The sequence below is a fragment of the Chaetodon trifascialis genome, chromosome 14 (genome assembly GCF_039877785.1).
Source record: "Chaetodon trifascialis isolate fChaTrf1 chromosome 14, fChaTrf1.hap1, whole genome shotgun sequence".
NCBI classification, from domain to species: Eukaryota; Metazoa; Chordata; class Actinopteri; order Chaetodontiformes; family Chaetodontidae; genus Chaetodon; species Chaetodon trifascialis.
Window position 1 is genome coordinate 1526755 of NC_092069.1, and position 18513 is coordinate 1545267.

The window sequence follows — 18513 nt, forward strand, 5'->3', positions numbered from 1 at the left end:
ATAAAGTTACAAAGTGCACATTATCGCTATTATCGATAAACTCGGACTCAGGCTATAGTGCAGTTAAACCATGGCTTAAAATTTCCTTTCTTAAACTTCCTTTGAACATAGCAGCATCCATATACCTCAGTTGAAAGCCATCAACTGTCACCTGGTTTGGACAAGGAGGCAGCGGAGAATTCACATTCGCTGTGTTTGGCCATCAAGTGTTATTTCAGACTGGATGTGCTACAGTGATAACTCAGTTCACACCGACAATACACACAGATAACTTTGGTCTTGTCAGTCAACCCATCTGGCAACTTTTTGAAACTAAACGTTCCATTCAGAATCTTGTTCGCATCCATTTCGGCGTTTCGTGCTTGACATCCACAAAAACTGGTAGCCTACTCTTCTACAGATAGCGAGCAGGCAAGACCAAAACGTGCGTGGGGCATGCCTATTGTTTTGTTTCCAGTTTGTAAATGGTTCCTGTAGTTTTTCTTACGTTACTAGCAGTGGCCACAACTTATAAAAAACCACAAGTTCACTAGATCACAAAGAGCATTAATCTTGCGATGAAAAAAATGACACCGTTAAAATTGATTTGTGTTAACGCGTTAATAACGCGACATTTTTGACACCACTAGTTTTCACTACTACAAGTCTGCATTCACCTGTTCACACACACACATTAATACAGTAGCTAAGCCACCTGCTCATTATGTGCATTATGCATTTGCACACAGATGGCACAGCATCGGGGCAGTTTTGGGGTGCAACCAAGGACTACTAAATATGACCATTTTATTTAGATTTACGAGAACTTGTCCAATTAGTTTTCATCCTCTGAAACTGGCTGACTCTATACCTGTTGACTAGAAATTATTACAGATACCATTCTTCACATGGGGCTGCTTACAGGCAGCCTGATGACAGCTATTCAACTCTACAATGCCGTTTCCTATCGTCAGGCTTATGACAAGTCCCACCTCCAGCATGATGAGGCTCATCATCACCATGACGACAGCTATGACCAGCCTGCTGCCTCTTGCCTCTTGTCACCACTCTAGTCTGGAAGCTCGTCATGATGAACGCTACTATTGGCATGATGTTTCTATCATTACCATCTTGACCGTAGAGACCACCCAGATGATCGCCATCATCCTGCTTATGGCTATGACTGTGATTATGGTCGTGATGATCAATATAGGCATTTGGATGAGCGTTACCGACATGATCCCTGGCAAACAGGTAAGTCGCATCCACCCCCATTCAGCAGACAACAACAGGTAGAGATATACTGCCGACCGAAGCCAACAATTCCAAATTTTGTGCATGCGGACCCATGAGAGTTTGCAAGATTGAAGCTTGCCCTGGATAACATACTCCCACGCAGCTCACATGTCTCTTATCTCTTAGCTAAGTTGCCTCATGGCCTAAGAGCTAACTTCCAGAGATTTGTGAATCCCATCCACACCCCTTTTCCAACACTGCTAGACCTGGCTGATTGACTTAAGTATGAAGTGGCTGTACAGAAAGCAACTCAGATAAAGGGAGGCAAGCTCCATGCAAAATTGGTGGACCATCTGCAATCCCTCCTCATGGAAGGTGGATTGGAACTGCGTCAGTGTGCTAGCAACGTCCCCTCAGTCATTAACCACCTACCAAATGAGTTGAGGTCAGAGAGCATTGTTGTGATTCACTCAGCAGGCCACTGACCCTGAAGAGAGTACTCTTGGACTGCTATGGATATGCAAGTCTGACACACTGCACTACAAGCACCACCAGAGTGGCAGTCAAGAACCTACCATGGGCAACATTTACCACTTACTTGCACAGCAGTATGAACATCTCGGATTCCTCATTCCATACACCACAAGAGATAAAGTCATCATGCAATGTCTCTGGGACAAAAAAAGAGGATGGGATGATCCCCACCTACCAGAAGACCTGCTCTACGCCTGGAACCACAGATAACACTGCGGAGATGCTACACCTACCATATTCCAGACTAAAGCGGTAGCAATAGGAGCATTCATGTATTCTGCAATGCCTCTGAACGTGTGCAAGGATCTGTGGCATACCTGTGCACCAACATTAGTAAAGGACAAGTCCACATGGTCTTCTTGGCTGCAAGATCAAGGGTCATGCCAAAGAAGCAGCTCTCAATTCCCCTGCTGGAACTGTGTAAAGCCCTGAGGGGAGCACAATTGGTTTCAGTTCTGAAATGAGAGCTCACTCTTGACATCCAGGGGGTATACTGGGCAGACTCGACCACAGTACTTAACTGGATCCAGTCAGACTCATGCCGATACAAAGTAGAGATACAAGAGATACAAGACCTGTCTGACCCTGTAGTCTGGCATTATATCGACACAGCAAACAATCCTGCTGATGACACTACAAGAGGGAAGACACTGGCACAGCTGGCTGGAGAGAATCACTGGAGTCAAGGGCCACCCCTTCTCAAACAGCCAGCCAGTCAGTGACCATATGCACAGAATCTACAGAAGAGGTGGAGGAGATGAGGAAGACAGTCTTCTGCAGTCTGCTGATGGGTCCAACCAGTCCAGCAATACCTGATGTCCAACAGTTTAGCACCTACCAAGAACTCTTGGAAGCCATTACTCAGATGCTGCATGGGGCAGCTGACAATACTGCTTGTCCTTCCACCGATGACTTCCACAAAGCAGAGTTGGCCCCTCTTAAACATGCTCAGATTGTGAGCTTTCCTGAGGAGTTTTTACTATCCCAACCAGCAGCAGACTGCTTACCCTTGCGCCTGAGTACGATGAGTCTTTTGACCTGCTCCAAGCAGGAGGTAGACTCCGCTGGTGTGAGAGCCTGAGCCAAGAAGTCTTACATCTGGTATTTCTAGTGCCCTCTCACCCAGTCACGACGCTTCTAATACAGTACTGTGACAGCCAGTTCCATCACTGTGGAGCTAAACATGTCTTTGCTGAGCTTCCTAGGAAATACTGGATATTAAGGGGTGGCAAAGCTGTGAGGAAGCATCAGCACAGCTGTCTTGAGTGCAGGAAGTGGAGATCCGAACCAGAGATTCCAAGAATAGCAGATTTGCCCTCTTCAAGTTGAGACTTTTCAAACCTGCCATCTACTCAACTGGGATCGACTGCTTCAGCCGTATGTTTGTTAAAGTCGGACAGCGGACTGAGAAGAGGTGGGGCATTCTGTACAAGTGCCTTTCCACCCATGCAGTCTATCTAGATAATTTCTGGAAGCACTACATCCTGCCCACATTGTAAGCAAGGCAAAAATGGAATACTGAGAAAACAGACATCAGTGTTGGGACAGTAATTCTGATTCAATTCTGATTGACAATTCTGACTTGCCAGAGCTCTCTGGCAAGTGGGAACTGTGAAGACTGTCATACCTATCTCATGACATGAAAATGTTTGGGAAATATTGGCTTTCAATGTGTATTTATGTCCTTCAATGTATTACCCTCAACACTGTTTCATCTTTCTTTACCTCTATCAGTTTTCTCCAGCAGTGACAGGCTTGACTCAATTCTGGTCTCTGAGGCCTGCGACATGGTCTGTTTCTGGCAGTGGCAGCCTCACCAAAAAATTCAATAAACTGCAGTTCTACTTTTGGTCAGGAGTTGTTTTTGCTATCATTGTATGGATAAACAGTTGACTCTGTGATTCCTGCGTGTGTGTCTGGAGATGTTTTGAGCAGTGACCATCCAGTGTAGTTTTTTTTGAGCACTCACAGCCAGGTGTCCACATCTCCTTTTCTTCCTACCATTGCCATGAAAGAATGTAATGGCTATTTGGAACCTTTCCTAGCCTGCTTTCTGCCATCCATCTCTTTCTGCAGGAGGTCGAATAGTTTCTATGAAGACTGTCCACTCAAAGGCAAATGTATCTACCCTCTTCCTGCATATATTGTATAATATAATGTACTGTTGAATGCAACTGATCGCCTTGTTATTTTGCACAACTGACCAAACTTCTTTCTTGGCTTAATTTGAGCAGTTGTTGGCATGAATTGATATTCACTTGTTGCACTTGTTTATGTGACTTACATAGTGAAGTACTCAGGTCATTTACTTTAGCAGTAAAAGTACAAAATCATTGTGCTGAGATACATTATATTTACAGCTCACCTCATAGTACGAAGGTCCCAGCCTCGTATGGCCATGTCATTTGCTGTGGCGAGCTGGCTGCAATTGTGATGGGGGCTCCACTTGCCCGAGGTGAACTTCAGCTGACCTTTACCCTCCAGATTTGCAGTGCTGGAGACCTACAGAGAACAGAAACAACCTCATGACCATCTCTGAGCAGGGTCGTGAATCACATCCAAAAATCTGTGACAGGTTCAGCCAGTGCATTCATTCAGCACAATAAGGCATTATTAGAAGTCATTTTCTCTGCAGATCACACTCAAGACGACAATCTTTCACTATTACTCTGTAGCGAATTCGCATTTTGCGTATTAGTGGCACAATTGTCTGCAGATTTATGCCAAGCTGAAACGCATCTTATTTCTACATATTCAGTCTTGCTCATAGAGACAACCCCACAGAGAATTGTTACCAAACTCTGCAGTTCTCCTCTTCTTTGTAGAGGTTTTAAATCACTTTCAGCTTATTGTTTTGGTTTTTCTGGCTTGCAATTTTTGCTCTCATCAATGCCCTTTTCAGAAATAAAAACTTTGATAAACCCAGTGTGCTAACTACCCACCACCAAATGGTGGACAAAAAACAATACTTAGCTAAGAGATGGTGAACATTAGCCTAATAATCAGATTGAATTCTTTTAGCAAAATACTGTGTTTATGTTCGTTGATTTCTTTACAGGAGAGGGTTTTTTTCAACCACCCAGAGGTGGGTGACATATCTACTGACATTTTCAACTGACACCAAAACTGTAGTAGTGGCCATTAGGATCAGTAATCTTAATGTTTTTCTTCTCTTTCTCCAACTGGAGGAAACAGTTGTCAGTGGGAACAGAGCCAGCATAAGTGAACACAGTGGAGTATTTAACCCCAGCCAATATTTTTTCTCAGGACTTGGTGAAGACCAAAGCAAAATTAAAAAGAGAGTGAATATCAGAATTAAATTTGTGAGGTGGATAGAGAGAATGTTAATCGTGAATGTTAATGTTGCCCTGTTGTATAATGAATTCTCAGATGTGTTTTCAGGTTTCCCATGTGACCAAGTATCAATCAATGCAGCTTTAAATTACCTGTCACGATACGAAGTATTGTCTGTTTTCCAAAAATTTAATTTTAACAGAAAGGATACTATCATTACATACAACATTTTCTCTGTAGTTGTAACTGAAAATTCTGACAATAAATGCATCCCTATTCATAAGTAGACCCAATTTCTCCTGACTGCAGTTTCTCCAGCATATGAATTTAGTATGGTCTCTCATTTCAATGCCCAACAGCACAACAGGTCCTATACAGGGTCCTATACAGAACCCCGCAGTGTTTGGACTATGAGGCAACAGCATGCTCCTGTCTCCTGTTAGAGTTACATATTTACGCTCATCTCTTTATAAGCTACTGTACATACACATGGTAACACAGTCAACATGCCCTCCAGTAACTATAAGCTGCACACACATAGCCACACAGACAATATGACCTTTAATAACCTCAGAAAACACAGAAAACAAAACTTAACATATCTCGTGTCAGTTAACACATAATTTACATATGGGAGGGGGGGGTCTGGCTATCTTCTCTTTCAGGGCGCGGTCTCCTATGGATTGGATGGGTCTTGTGCCAAGAGGCTGGGACCAGCCTGTGGACCAAGGAGGCAGCACTAAACTCTAAACCACGATGATCACCACCTGTTTTGACCAATCAGATAGCTGCACATTTCTTTTCAAAACTCTGTATAATCCTAAATCAGGCATTCTCATTCTGTCAGGTGGTTGCAGCTAATGGCTTGCAAACTGCGGTTTCCCAAAAGACTGAGATCCATGTACATGTTCTCTGTTTTATCAGTGTGTTAATAAATATCCTTAACTGAAGACAGAATATCTCCTGACCTCTTTCTGCAAAAACGACCACACTCACACTCCTCTGTCATGTGCTGCTCAGTTAGCAGATGGTAAATGGACTGTAATTTGTATAGGGCTTTTCTAGTCTGAAGACCACTCAAAGGGCTTTTACAACTCAAGTCTGCATTCTGCATTTGTGCACACATTCATACGGCAGCTAGGCCACCTGCTCATTACGAGCGTTATTAACTTACACACTGGTGGCATAGCATTGGGCGTTTTGTGGTTCAGTGTCTTGCCCAAGGATACTTTGGCATGTGGACTGCCGAGGTCCACCCACCCTCTGATAGGTGGACGACCGCTCTACCTCCTGAGCCACATGATCTACTGATCTCAGGCTCTCCTTTTTCCCATGGTGGGAATCTACACATTAGATCGCTCAGAGTTACTAATGCATCAATTGCTTTGAAGATGAGCCCTTGGAGGATTTAAGACTGATGAATGTTGAAAGCTGAATCAAACTAGCCTGGTTAAGATAGGTGAAAATCTATCAAACATATTATAATATCTTTCAGCAGAAAAACATTTAACTGACAAAATGCCACTAGGTCCAAAAATTTGAGCAGTTTAGCTGAGGGAGGCAGATTACATTGCAACATTTGAGGCTTTTCAACATGACATGCTTGTCATTGGATATTTATCCAACCTGCAACCTATATTTCACAGGGCAACATCCATCCATCCATCCATTATCTATACCGCCTATCCCTTTCGGGGTTGCGGGGGGCTGGAGCCTATCCCAGCTACAATGGGCGAGAGGCAGGGTACACCCTGAACCGGTCGCCAGCCGATTGCAGGGCCACATGCAAAGACAGACAAACATTCACACTCACACTCACACCTACGGACAATTTAGAGACATCAATTAACCTAATGAGCATGTTTTTGGTCTGTGGGAGGAAGCCGGAGTACCCGCAGAGAACCCACGCATGCACGGGAAGAACATGCAAAATTCACACAGAAAGGCCCCGCCTGACCCGGGGATCGAACCGGCAACCTTCTTGCTGTGAGGCACCCGCACTACCTGCTGCACCACCGTGCAGCACAGGGCAACAATGAAGTTCAAATTAATCAAACTTAAAACACTTTGAGGAATTTGAATTATAAAGCATTTCATTTCAGGCTGCTTTAAAAATGGAATCCAATTCAGCAAGCTGGTTTTGAAATAGTTATCTTTCCCTTAAACCATGATGCATTTAACAATTCTAAAAAGCAGCATCGCACTGCTCCATTTTTCTTTGCTCTCTGACAGTGTGCACGTTTTTATCCTCATCTTTCTCTGTCTCCCATTTCTCTCTCTCACTCTCTCCCCTTCTCTCTCTCCTGTCTCTGCCTATTGGTGCAAGGATCATCGAACGCCTCGTCACAGCACAGCTCCCTGGTACACTCTCATTATTTCAGCTGGAGAGGACAGAGGGAGAGTGAGTGAGAGAGAGAGACAGGTTGAAAGAGCAGCAAGGAGGTAGAAAGGAAGACAGAGACAGAAAGGCAGAAAGCATAAAAGGAAGAAGAACAAAGAGGGTAGAAGAAGACAAGAAAGGAAAAGAAAGCTGAAAAAGATGGGAGAGTAGACAAATAAAATTGGAACAGGAGAGAAGCAGGGCTTCCTCTGTGGCCTTAAAGTAAAATTCCACAATTTTTCCATGAGTGCCTCCATAAATTCAAAATATTTTCATGTCAGGTTAGAGTTACTGAGCAGATCAGTCATGAGGAAAACAGATATGCTGATACTTATTTAATTAAATGCACATTGAAATGGCATTACATTGCTGATATACTTGAAGGAGTCTCTGTAGGACCACAGTGATACAATGCTGTGGAATGTCATTCACCTCTTCTCACATGTCCCTAACTGGCATTGTTACTGTAGACCAGAGAGTGAAGGAAAAGGGCAAAATAAATTAGACCTCAGCCGCACTCTAAAAGTATTTTAACAGGAAGAGAAAGCAGAAACAGTCAAAAAATGTTTTGTGGGCCCAATATATTTAACACAGATCAAGAAATAATTAATACAAGAACACAGGACAAGAACTTAGCAATGTACTTTTTTGATTTCACTGTTTGATTTCCAAAGGGGCAGTCAGACTTTAATTGTTGCTGGGCTTGTGTGAGAAAATTCAACACCATTGATTACAGATTATTATTACAGATTAAAGATTACTGAAATAAGAATGAAACAACCTTGGTGTAACATACTTGCCAAATAAACTGTATGCCAAATTTGCTGATCGTCCCTGAATTCCTAAAAGAATTTCTCAAGTTCCCTGACTTCCTCTTGAAGAAAAACTCTGTCACTCCATAATCAGTTGGAAGGCTGGAGCAGGACTCTCCCTCTCTGCAGTTATGCTAGTGGTGCAACAGTAAAGCCTGAGCTTCGTGTATGACAGGTTCCTAGCTTAATTAGTGCACTAACCAAATTAGGGCCCTAACAAGGCAGTACACACAAAAAAGGGGACACATTCATTTGGGACAGAGGCAGCACTAATGCAAAGCTATGTGTCAAATCACCATGCATTTATGCTTTGCCTGGACTCTGGCTGGGACACACACACAGAGAGAGAGAGAGAGAGAGAGAGAGAGAGAGAGAGAGAGAGAGAGAGAGAGAGAGAGAGAGAGAGAGAGAATGTCTGTGTGTCTGCGCAGATGTGCAGTACAAGGTGAGTGGGTGTGCTGTCAGCCGGCAGAAATGTTTTCACTCAATTCCACCACTGATTCTAATTGATGAGCCATGCACATGCAGAAACACACATAAACACACAAATCTTCCTTCAAACAACGCACACTGGTTGGCTTATCCACATGATCGGCTCTTACATATGCATACACACACTTAGGCAAACATCCACACTAAACACACACACACACACACACACACACACACACACACACACACACACACACACACACACACACACAAATACACACACACACACACACACACACACACACACACACACACACACACACACACACACACACACACACACGTGTATCACTGCAGGCTGATCAGTGTATATGTGGTCATATGTCTTGTGAAACATGAGAAATATGGAAACATGCCAACATTGTATCTTCAAATATGTAAATAGTGTGAATGGGACATACAACTAATATGAGTTACAAACGGCATTTAAACATCCTTCCTTTGAGCTAATGGTATTCACTTGTGAGATGTTAGAATACGGTGAAGCAAAACCTCATGTTTATGGCTCCCTGTGAATAAGAACAGAAAATGAGAAAATTACAAACACTCTAAACATAATGCAACACCATCACCAAGTATAACCTCCATGCTAAAACATATAATTGAATTAAGGCTGATTTTTGGTGTGTATTTATGTCCTTCAATGTATGAACCTGAACATTGTTTCATCTTTCTCTACCTCTATCAGTTCTCTCCAGCAGTGACAGGCTCGACTCGACTGAAGGCCCAGTTTCTGCTCCGGAATATGGCATGGTCTGCTTCCAGCAGTGGAATGCTCTCATCAAAGAAATTCAATTACAGCATTACTTTTGGGGTGGAGTTTGAATGTTTTTGTTATCATTGTATGGATGAGCCATTGACTCTCTGATTCCTGTACATGCGTCTGGAGTCAGCAGTGATCATCCAGTGAAGTTTATTGAACGCTCATAGCCAGGTGTCCACATCTCCTTTTCTTTCTACCATTGCCATGAAAGAATGTAATGGCTATTTGGAACCTTTCCTAGCCCGCTTTCTGCCATCCATCTCCTTTCTGCAGGAGGTCAAATAGTTTCTATGAAGACTGTCCACATCTCCTTCTTCCTACTGTTGCCTTGGACGAATACAATGGCTATTTGGAACACTTGCATGCCTTACCTGGCCTGCTTTCTGTCATCTTTGTCTCAATGTAGGAGGTCGAATGTCTTTCTTTGAAGACTGTCCATGCGAGGAAAAACTTATCTAGCCTCTCCCTCTATATCATAGAATAAAATGTTTTGTTAAATGCAACTGGTTCCTTGTGACCAAACTTCTTTTTTGTTTTAAATTGAGCAGTTGTTGGCATGAATTGATGTTCACTTCTTCTGCATGTTTATTGGAATGCCTAAACATTAGGACGTGACTAATAATGACCACAGAAGACCAGAACAATATTAATGAATATTAATGCATACATACTATAATTCAGTGGTTGAACTAAGATCATTTACTAAAGTAAAGGTGACCATACCAGAGTGCAGAAACACTCAAAATCAATATTCGAAATTTTACTGAAGTGAAAGTCCAAACGTATTAGCATCAAAATATACGTATAGAACAAAAAGTAAAAGTACTCATTTTGCAGAATGGCCCATTTCAGAATAACGCATCAAATTACTGATGTACTTTAATGTGAGGTAAAGAGCTATTTTTTTCACTTTATATGCTGCTGGGTAGAGTGGTGATTACTACACTTACTACTTACTACAGACTACAAAAGTGCGATATAAATACAGTCCATTTATCATTTAACATTACCAAGTGTAGTCAATCTCCTGTAGTAATCAACGCACATTAAGCGTTAGCATTGACCAAATATTGCTGCAAATACAGTTGCTGCTTTTATCTGTCCCACTTGAAATCATTCAAATAGACTGACACAGATTTGTTTGGAACTACTGAGAGCTATATGAAGTATGTGTCTGCATGGCAGCGAGATCAGTCTCTTAGCCCTTATCTAAACCTAAACTTTAACCCGAGTCTTCCCCCTAGAATGTCATGATTTATTCATGTTATTATTATTTGCATTATAAGGACTTCACATCAAATTTTTAATACAAGTTATTCAGTTAATTAAACATTTAATGGTATTGAACGCACAAAAGGTATAAGAGCAAAAAAAAGGGTTAGTTACCAATACTATTAACTTTACTTCAAATGTGTTTGAATGTGTTCAGCAACTTTTTCTGTACCAGCACTGAGTTCACGTCGTTAATTAAAAAAAAGAAAAAAGTATCCCATTTTGTCTGCCAAATGGGGTATCAGAATAAATACTGAGCATTCTTTTGTAGTAGTATTGTATTGAAGTTTAAAATGTGACAACATAAAATGTCTCAACAGATATATGTCCCTACAACATAGTAATACACACATGCTAGCACGCATGCATGCACGCACACACACGCACGCACGCACGCACGCACGCACGCACGCACGCACGCACGCACGCACGCACACACACACACACACACACACACACACACACACACACTAATCTTGGCCTGCTCCTTGAGAATGACATATCCACACGGCAGCTGGACATGACTTGAGATGAAGACATCACCCTCTGAAAGATAAAGGGAATGGGAGAGAGGAGAATGGAATGAAAGGGGGTAGAAGGAAGGGAGGAATTTGTCTTGGCTGCCAAGCACTTTTTCATTTCCGTTCTCCTCATCAAGCCCACTCTCTTTACTTATCTATATATCCCTCTTCCTTCCTTCTAATCTCCATCCTTCCAATTAGTCAGGCCATCCATTGCTCCTTCTTTATCTGTCCTTCCATTCTCATTATACTACTTTCCCACCATTATCTTCCTCCTCTCTACATCTCAGGTGATACAAGAGTTAATGGCTGTGTTGTCTAGTGTTGGAGTCAAAGGATAGAATCAACAAACCCCCGCTTCCATGGTCCAACTTGACTTCACACGAGGGTCATGCCAGAGGACATACACAAATGCATGCATGCATGCATGCATGCATGCACGCACACAGACACTGAATAGATTACAAGCAGAACAAATAGATATAAATTATAAGCATTGAGGAACAGTGCAGGCACTGAGGATTAAGGGTCATTTACATTCATGTTGTCATGCTGAAAACATTTAAATTGAAATGATCACAAACTGTTCACTGAATCGCATAAATTGTACAGCAAGGTAAGCTATTGATCCTTGTGAGGTTAGCTTTGTATGTAGCAGCACTGCCATATTTAGCTTGTTAGACAGGATGATGTGACCCAGTAGCCTGTAAAAGCATCAGTGTGGTTGTTCATGTTACTGGCCAAATTAGTAATATGATAAGCAAAGCAAATACACATACACATACATTGAACAAAAATATAACACAACACTTGTTTTTGCTCCCATTTTTCATGAGATGAACTCAAATATCTAAAACATTTTCTATATGCACAAAAGATCAATTTCTCTCAAATATTGTTCACAAATCTCTCTAAATCTGTTAGTGCGCACTTCTCCTTTTTCAAGATAATCCATCCCACCTCACAGGTGTGGCATATCAAGATGCTGATTAGAGAGCATGATTATTGCACAGGTGTGCCTAAACGGGCCTTCACATGATAAGAAATTTGCTCTTTGCTCACCGCCAGGTAGGGCACAGAGGCGCTGAGCGGAGGCGGCGAAGCTCAGGTATACATCATCAACAAGTGCGGGTGATTCACCGTTGCCAGGCAACGCAAGTACTTCCTCTCAGTCCGGAAAGCTAATCGTTGTTTGTAAATTATTATACACAATGTATCTGAGTTTGTCGCAAAAGAAGGCCCTTGCAGTAGCGTAGTAGTAGTAGTAGTAGTCACTATTCCCGGCAGACGCAGTAGTCACTGTGTCTGCCTGGAATAACGAACGTACACAAACAGCTAAGCTAACGTTAGCATTGTATTTAGCTTAACGGTAGTTCGTAAACGCTGCCTGGAGATGTTATCTCATTGGTTGCACTTTGAAAGGTCAGTGGCAAACGAGGTCAAAGTTCAAGTAATTTGAACTTTGAGCGCAGCGGTAAGCGGCAGATCCGAGCGGTGCGCCACGTCGAGGGTAGCGGTGCCGCTTAGTCGGGGCGCCAGCGCTCTCTCCATAGGAAAACAATGGGACAGCCGGCGCAAAGCGTTTTTACCGCTGATCATGTGTAGGGGCCTTTAGGCTGGCCACAATAAAAGGCCACTCTGAAATGTTCAGTTTTATCACACAGCACAATGCCACAGATGTTGCAAGTTTTGGAGAGACTTTAGGAAGCATAAAAAAAGCCTTAAGAAAAGATGGTGCCTGACCAATTCAATTCAATTCAATTCAATTTTATTTGTATAGCGCCAAATCACAACAGAAGTTGTCTCAGGACACTTTCCATATAGAGCTGGTACAGACCAAGCTTTTTTATCTACAAAGAAACCAACAATTTATGGCTTTGTAAGTAAGGAGGAGGACTTTAAATTCTACTCTAAACTTTACAGGGAGCCAGAACACGTGCTGCAGCGTTAGAGTAACTGGAGAATATTTATCAACGAATTTGGGCAGCCTGATAGTAAGGAATTGCAATAATCCAACCTGGAAGTTACGAATGCATGGACTAGTTTTTCTGCATCATTTTGGCACAGGATGTGCCTTATTTTTGCAATGTTACGTAGGTGAAAAAAGGCAGTCCTTGAAATTTGTGTTACATGGGAGTGAAAGGACATGTTCTGATCAAAGATAACTCCAAGATTCTTTATAGTGGTGCTGGAGGCCAGCGCAATGCCATCCATAACTGTTATGTCAACAGAAAGTGAATTTTTTAAGGTGTTTAGGGCTAGTACTAAAACTTTAGTTTTGTTCAAGTTTAGCATTAGAAAACTGCAACTCATCCAGGTCTTTATGTCCTGAAGATACAATTATAGTCTAGTTAACTAATTAGTTTCTTCTGGGTTCATCGATGAATATAGCTGGGTATCATCTGCACAGCAATGAAATGAGTGCTTCCTGATAATGTTCCCAAAAGAAGCATATACAAGATGAATAGAATTGGTCCAAGCACAGAACCCTGCGGAACTCCGTAGCTGACTTTAGCGAGCACAGAAATGTCGTCATTAACGTGTACAAACTGAGAGCGATCTGAAAAGTAGGATTTAAACCAGCTTAGCACAGTTCCCTTTATGCCAATGAAGTGTTCCAGTCTCTGCAATAGGATACCATGGTAAATGGTGTCAAATGCAGCACTAAGATCTAATAAGACTAGTGCAGAGACAAGTCCTTTTTCTGATGCAAAGAAGGCCATTTGTAACTTTAACCAGCGCTGTCTCTGTACTATGATGCACTCTAAATCCTGACTAGAAATCCTCAAATAAACTATTGTTGTATGGAAAGTCACACAGCTGATTATCAACTGCTTTGATCATGTCTAATAAGGAAGAGTAAATTAAAGGTCAAATTACTTTAAGCAGCTTAGTTGGGATGGGTTCTAGAATACAGGTTGATGATTTTGATGATGAAATTATTGAAATTAGTTGGTGAAGGTCGACAGGTGAAAAACAGTCTAAAACTGTAACAGGTTTAATAACAGTTTCTACGGTTTCTGTGTTTGAAGACAAAACAGAACCTGTTGATGGCAGGAGCTGATGAATTCTGTCTCTAATAGTAAGAATTTTATCATTAAAGAAGCTCATGAAGTCATTACTGTTCAGAGCTAAAGTTCTGCAGTGTCATTGTCATGAGAGTCATGGTTGGTGTCCACAGTAAGGCGGCCTAGCAGGTATATAACAAACTTGCACACACCAAAGAATATGTTGATGATGATGAACCTGACACACCCTTGAAAGAGGGCCAGTATTCTCGAAGGCTGATTAGGGGACCAGTACCCAGTACAGCAGTAGAGAAGCCAGATGATCAGAAGTGAGAAATTCTATCATACTCATTCTGAATACAGTTGATGGTTCAATAGTGGTGGTGTGTTAGCAATGGTTTGCTTAATCCTTGTAGGTTGAATGTTGGCTGCCCCTTGCTTCCTTGTTGAAAAATCAGGAACTTCAATGGCCAGAGTGCTCTGATGCCTGGTCTGTTATTGCCTGGTTTACCCCTCCCTCTTCCAGAAGAAGGGTTTCTGATCTTCCTGTTTCTAAGACTTGCTTTGAATCCTCCCATGATTATGGCACATCCAAAGCACTTGAACGATGATGAACCCAACAAACATCAGCAAATAGGGCCAAAGTTTAGCTATGAAATCTCCCACCCATTCTTCTCCACTTACTTCTTTGGTTTCTTCAACCACTGTATACAGGTTGTCTTGAATGGTGACTGCAAATGCTTCCACCCAAGTGCATTCATGCCTGTCTTTCCCGACGCCACAGCCTGCCAATGTTCTTCCAGAGAGTGATAGGTTCCATTGCTGTAAATGTGGTTAGGCCCCAACCATTCATACCCTGTGGTACACAGGCTCTGTAAGGCATGCTGTTCAGCTATGATCATTATGAAGAAGAAGAAGTAGAAGAATCAGAGGAACAATCCCCTTTATTTGTCACACAGCAACATCCACATGCTCACACACGCCATGCACTAGTGAAATTTCTCCTCCGCTTTTAACCCTGGTCATCCTACCTCCGCGGCAGACCAGGAGCGGTGGGCTGCCATCCGACTGGCACCCGGGGACCCAGTTCTTTTCGTCACCATTGATCAGCTAGTGATCTTCTTGCATGTTTTGAGTGGGGGTATTTTTATGGAGGATACCCCAGGTGAACACGGGGAGAACATGCAAACTCCACATAGAAAGGCCCCTTTCCTCGAGCACCAGGCACCGAAGGCATGGTGGAGGACACGCCCCCAGCGTCCACAGCGAGAGTCAAACCCGGGACCTTCTAAATGTAGCAGTGTTACCACCGTGCCACCTGGGACCTGCAATGTAAGGGATATATTTCATACATTTCATGTCCCAGAATGGCAGCGCCCTGTTTGGCTGTGGCTGCATGGGCTCATAGCCGTTAAGGATATTTTAATCAAAATATGTCAACCCTCTCAGTAAGAGAGTGTATGATTGCCAGCTCTTGCTGGAATTATGATCATCCAGTGACTTCGGCACTGTAGATACAACCACTTGGGAGTGTTTGCCGTAGCTTTGGAGCACTATGTCGGTAAGGCCCAGGGGCCTATGGTGCAGTGGACTCGGCTAGCAGCACAAGCAAAGAGAGAACCAAGTGCAGGCGGTCTGACAGGACGCAGAAGCATGGCTAACAGCTAAGCTAAAAGCTAATTCCTATAATACGCCGCTTCCATCCATCTTCCTTTCCAAAGTTTGCTCCCTGGAGAACAAAACAGATCATCTGCAGCTGGAATTAACTCAAAAATGTGAGATAGGGAACTGCTGCGCTATAATTCTGACAGAGTCATGGCTCAACTCATCAATCCCAGACAATGCTGTTAGCATCGAGGGACTAGCTACATTTCATGCCAATAGGAGCTGCGCACTCACTGGTAAAGTTCAAGATGGCCGCATGAGAGTGGCAGCTTGTTACAGCAGTTCTGTCCTTTTTTCTTTGTATTAGTGTGTTTTTGTGTCTTTGTCGTGACTGTCGTGACAATTTTCAACTGCTGAGAGCAGACAGGAGAGCAAAGGAGAGCGGAAAGAGGACAGGTGGGGGCATAGTGATGTTTATAAACAACAGATGGTGTAACCCAAGGCACATCGGGATAAAAGAGTAGTGATGCACCAGAGACATTCAGCTGTTAGCCGATAGCATTTGGCCATAATACCTCCCGAGGGAGTTCTCGCATGTTATTGTGATAACTCTTCCCTGTCCTCCACTTGTCCCACTTTCACACAGTATGTAAAGTGCCCCACCAGAGACAATAGAACACTGGACTTACTGTACAACCACCAGGCATGTGAGAAGATGGTCAGAGGAGTCCACAGCATGGCACTGAGGGAATACTTTGACGCCACTGACTGGGATGTGCAGTCCAAATGGGGAGGAAATTGACAGTTTAACAACTTGCATTACGGACTACATTAATTTGTGTGCAAAAAACACTATTCCCAGGGTGTCCCTGGAACTGAAAGTCCTACTGAACAAGAAGAGGAGGGTTTTTTGATCAGGGGACAAAGATGAGCTGAGGAGGGTGCATAGAGAGCTGAAAGGGAAGATAAGGAGATGCAAGGACAGCTACAGGAGGAAGCTGGAAGAGCACCTCCAGGGCAACACCAGAGAGGTTTGGAGGGGCCTGAAAACCATCTCAGGTCATGGTAGCAACAGCAGGGGAGTCCCTGAATCTGGAGACCGGGAATGGGAAAATGAACTGAACCTGTTTTTCAACAGATTTGATTATACCTCCGTTACACCCCCCACCAACCTGAGCCCAGACATGATGCCACAACTTCTCCACAACCCCTCTCTTCCCCTCACAGCACCCCTGACACTAACAGCACCCTCTTCACACCACTCAACCCCCATCTGCTCCACTTCACAGACTATATTCACCTCCCTCCATGTCACTCTACAAGAGCCACCCCCAGCCCATCAGGGACAACAACAACCTCAGTATCAAAATCAGAATTAGAATCAGAAAAAGCTTTATTACCAAGTATGATTTTACACAAGAGGAATTTGCTTTGGTGAGGTTGGTGCATGACACATCTATTAAAAAGAAGCTATTAAATAAGTTAAAATTAGGGCTGTCAGTTTAACGCGTTAATTAGATTAATTAATTACGCTGCAAATTAACATGCTAAAAAAATTAACGCAATTAATCATGAGTGGCAAGTCAATGCGCAAGCACTTTAAATTTGGCCCTTTGAGTGACCCGTAGGCTGCAGTAAGGTCGCATCTTACCTGCGCCACTGGTCAAAAGCAGGGTGACAACAGACGTGGATGCAACACCGGAGAGCGAGGCAAGCCTACTTGGACCTTTGAACGGCAAGTTTATTTATAAAAAGAACAAAGATGGGACTATTAACAAGAACGCAGTGATTTGTACCTTGTGTAAAAAAGAATTTTCCTATCACCGTAGCAGCTCCAGCCTGAATTATCATTTAAACGCTAAACATGTAGTTGCTGCTAGTGCCGCTAGTGCTACCGTGAGCTCACTCCGCCAACCCAGACTTGCTGAGTTAGGAAAACGAATGAGCAAAGCCACGACAGAAACACTGACAAACTCAATCGCAAAGTGGGTTGCTGCTGATTGCAGGCCGATTTCAATCGTGGAAGACGAGGGCCTAAAAGAGGCGTTTCAGATAGCGTCATCTGACTCTAATTTCCAGCTACCGTCGAGAACTACAGTGATGAAAAGAATTCACCAGCTGTATGTTCGGTGTAAATGACTGATTTTTGAACAAAATTGAATCTAAACTTCCACAAGTTGAGGTTGGGTGTATGGATGCTATGAGATGAACTCATAATAGGTGTGGTGATTTTGAGACAAACATAGATTATGACTGGAGATACCCTTTTAAAAGAAATGCCTGTTGGCATCTTGCTATTGATGTTGCCTTATTTAGAGGCATGTTATACTATTATTCATTTTGAATTGCTGTATTGAGTCAGCTTTAGTATTCATATTGATTGAGAGTCTGCTTATGTGCCTATTTGAGACTTAGCCTTATTTTATTTCTGATTTTTATTTATTTTATTTAACTGTATTTTTATTGCATTTTTGAATAATGCACCTGGCCTAATTGGTTTGCTGATGTGCTTGACCTTTTTTCTTTTGAATTTCATTTATGAAGCACACTTCACCAATAAAAATGTGGATATCAAATCTTCTCTTCTTGGTGTATTCAATTGATTAGTCATGCAGTA

At 42.7% G+C, this 18513-nt stretch overlaps 1 protein-coding gene across 1 annotated transcript in view; it reads right to left on the reverse strand.

The window, feature by feature from the left end:
• eipr1 (EARP complex and GARP complex interacting protein 1) overlaps positions 1-18513 on the reverse strand; it is a 155429-nt gene that overhangs the window by 67176 nt on the left and 69740 nt on the right. The window contains exon 6 of the mRNA XM_070979313.1: positions 4115-4251. Within this exon, the coding sequence (XP_070835414.1) occupies positions 4115-4251 (137 nt within the window). The remainder of the gene's footprint in view (positions 1-4114; positions 4252-18513) is intronic.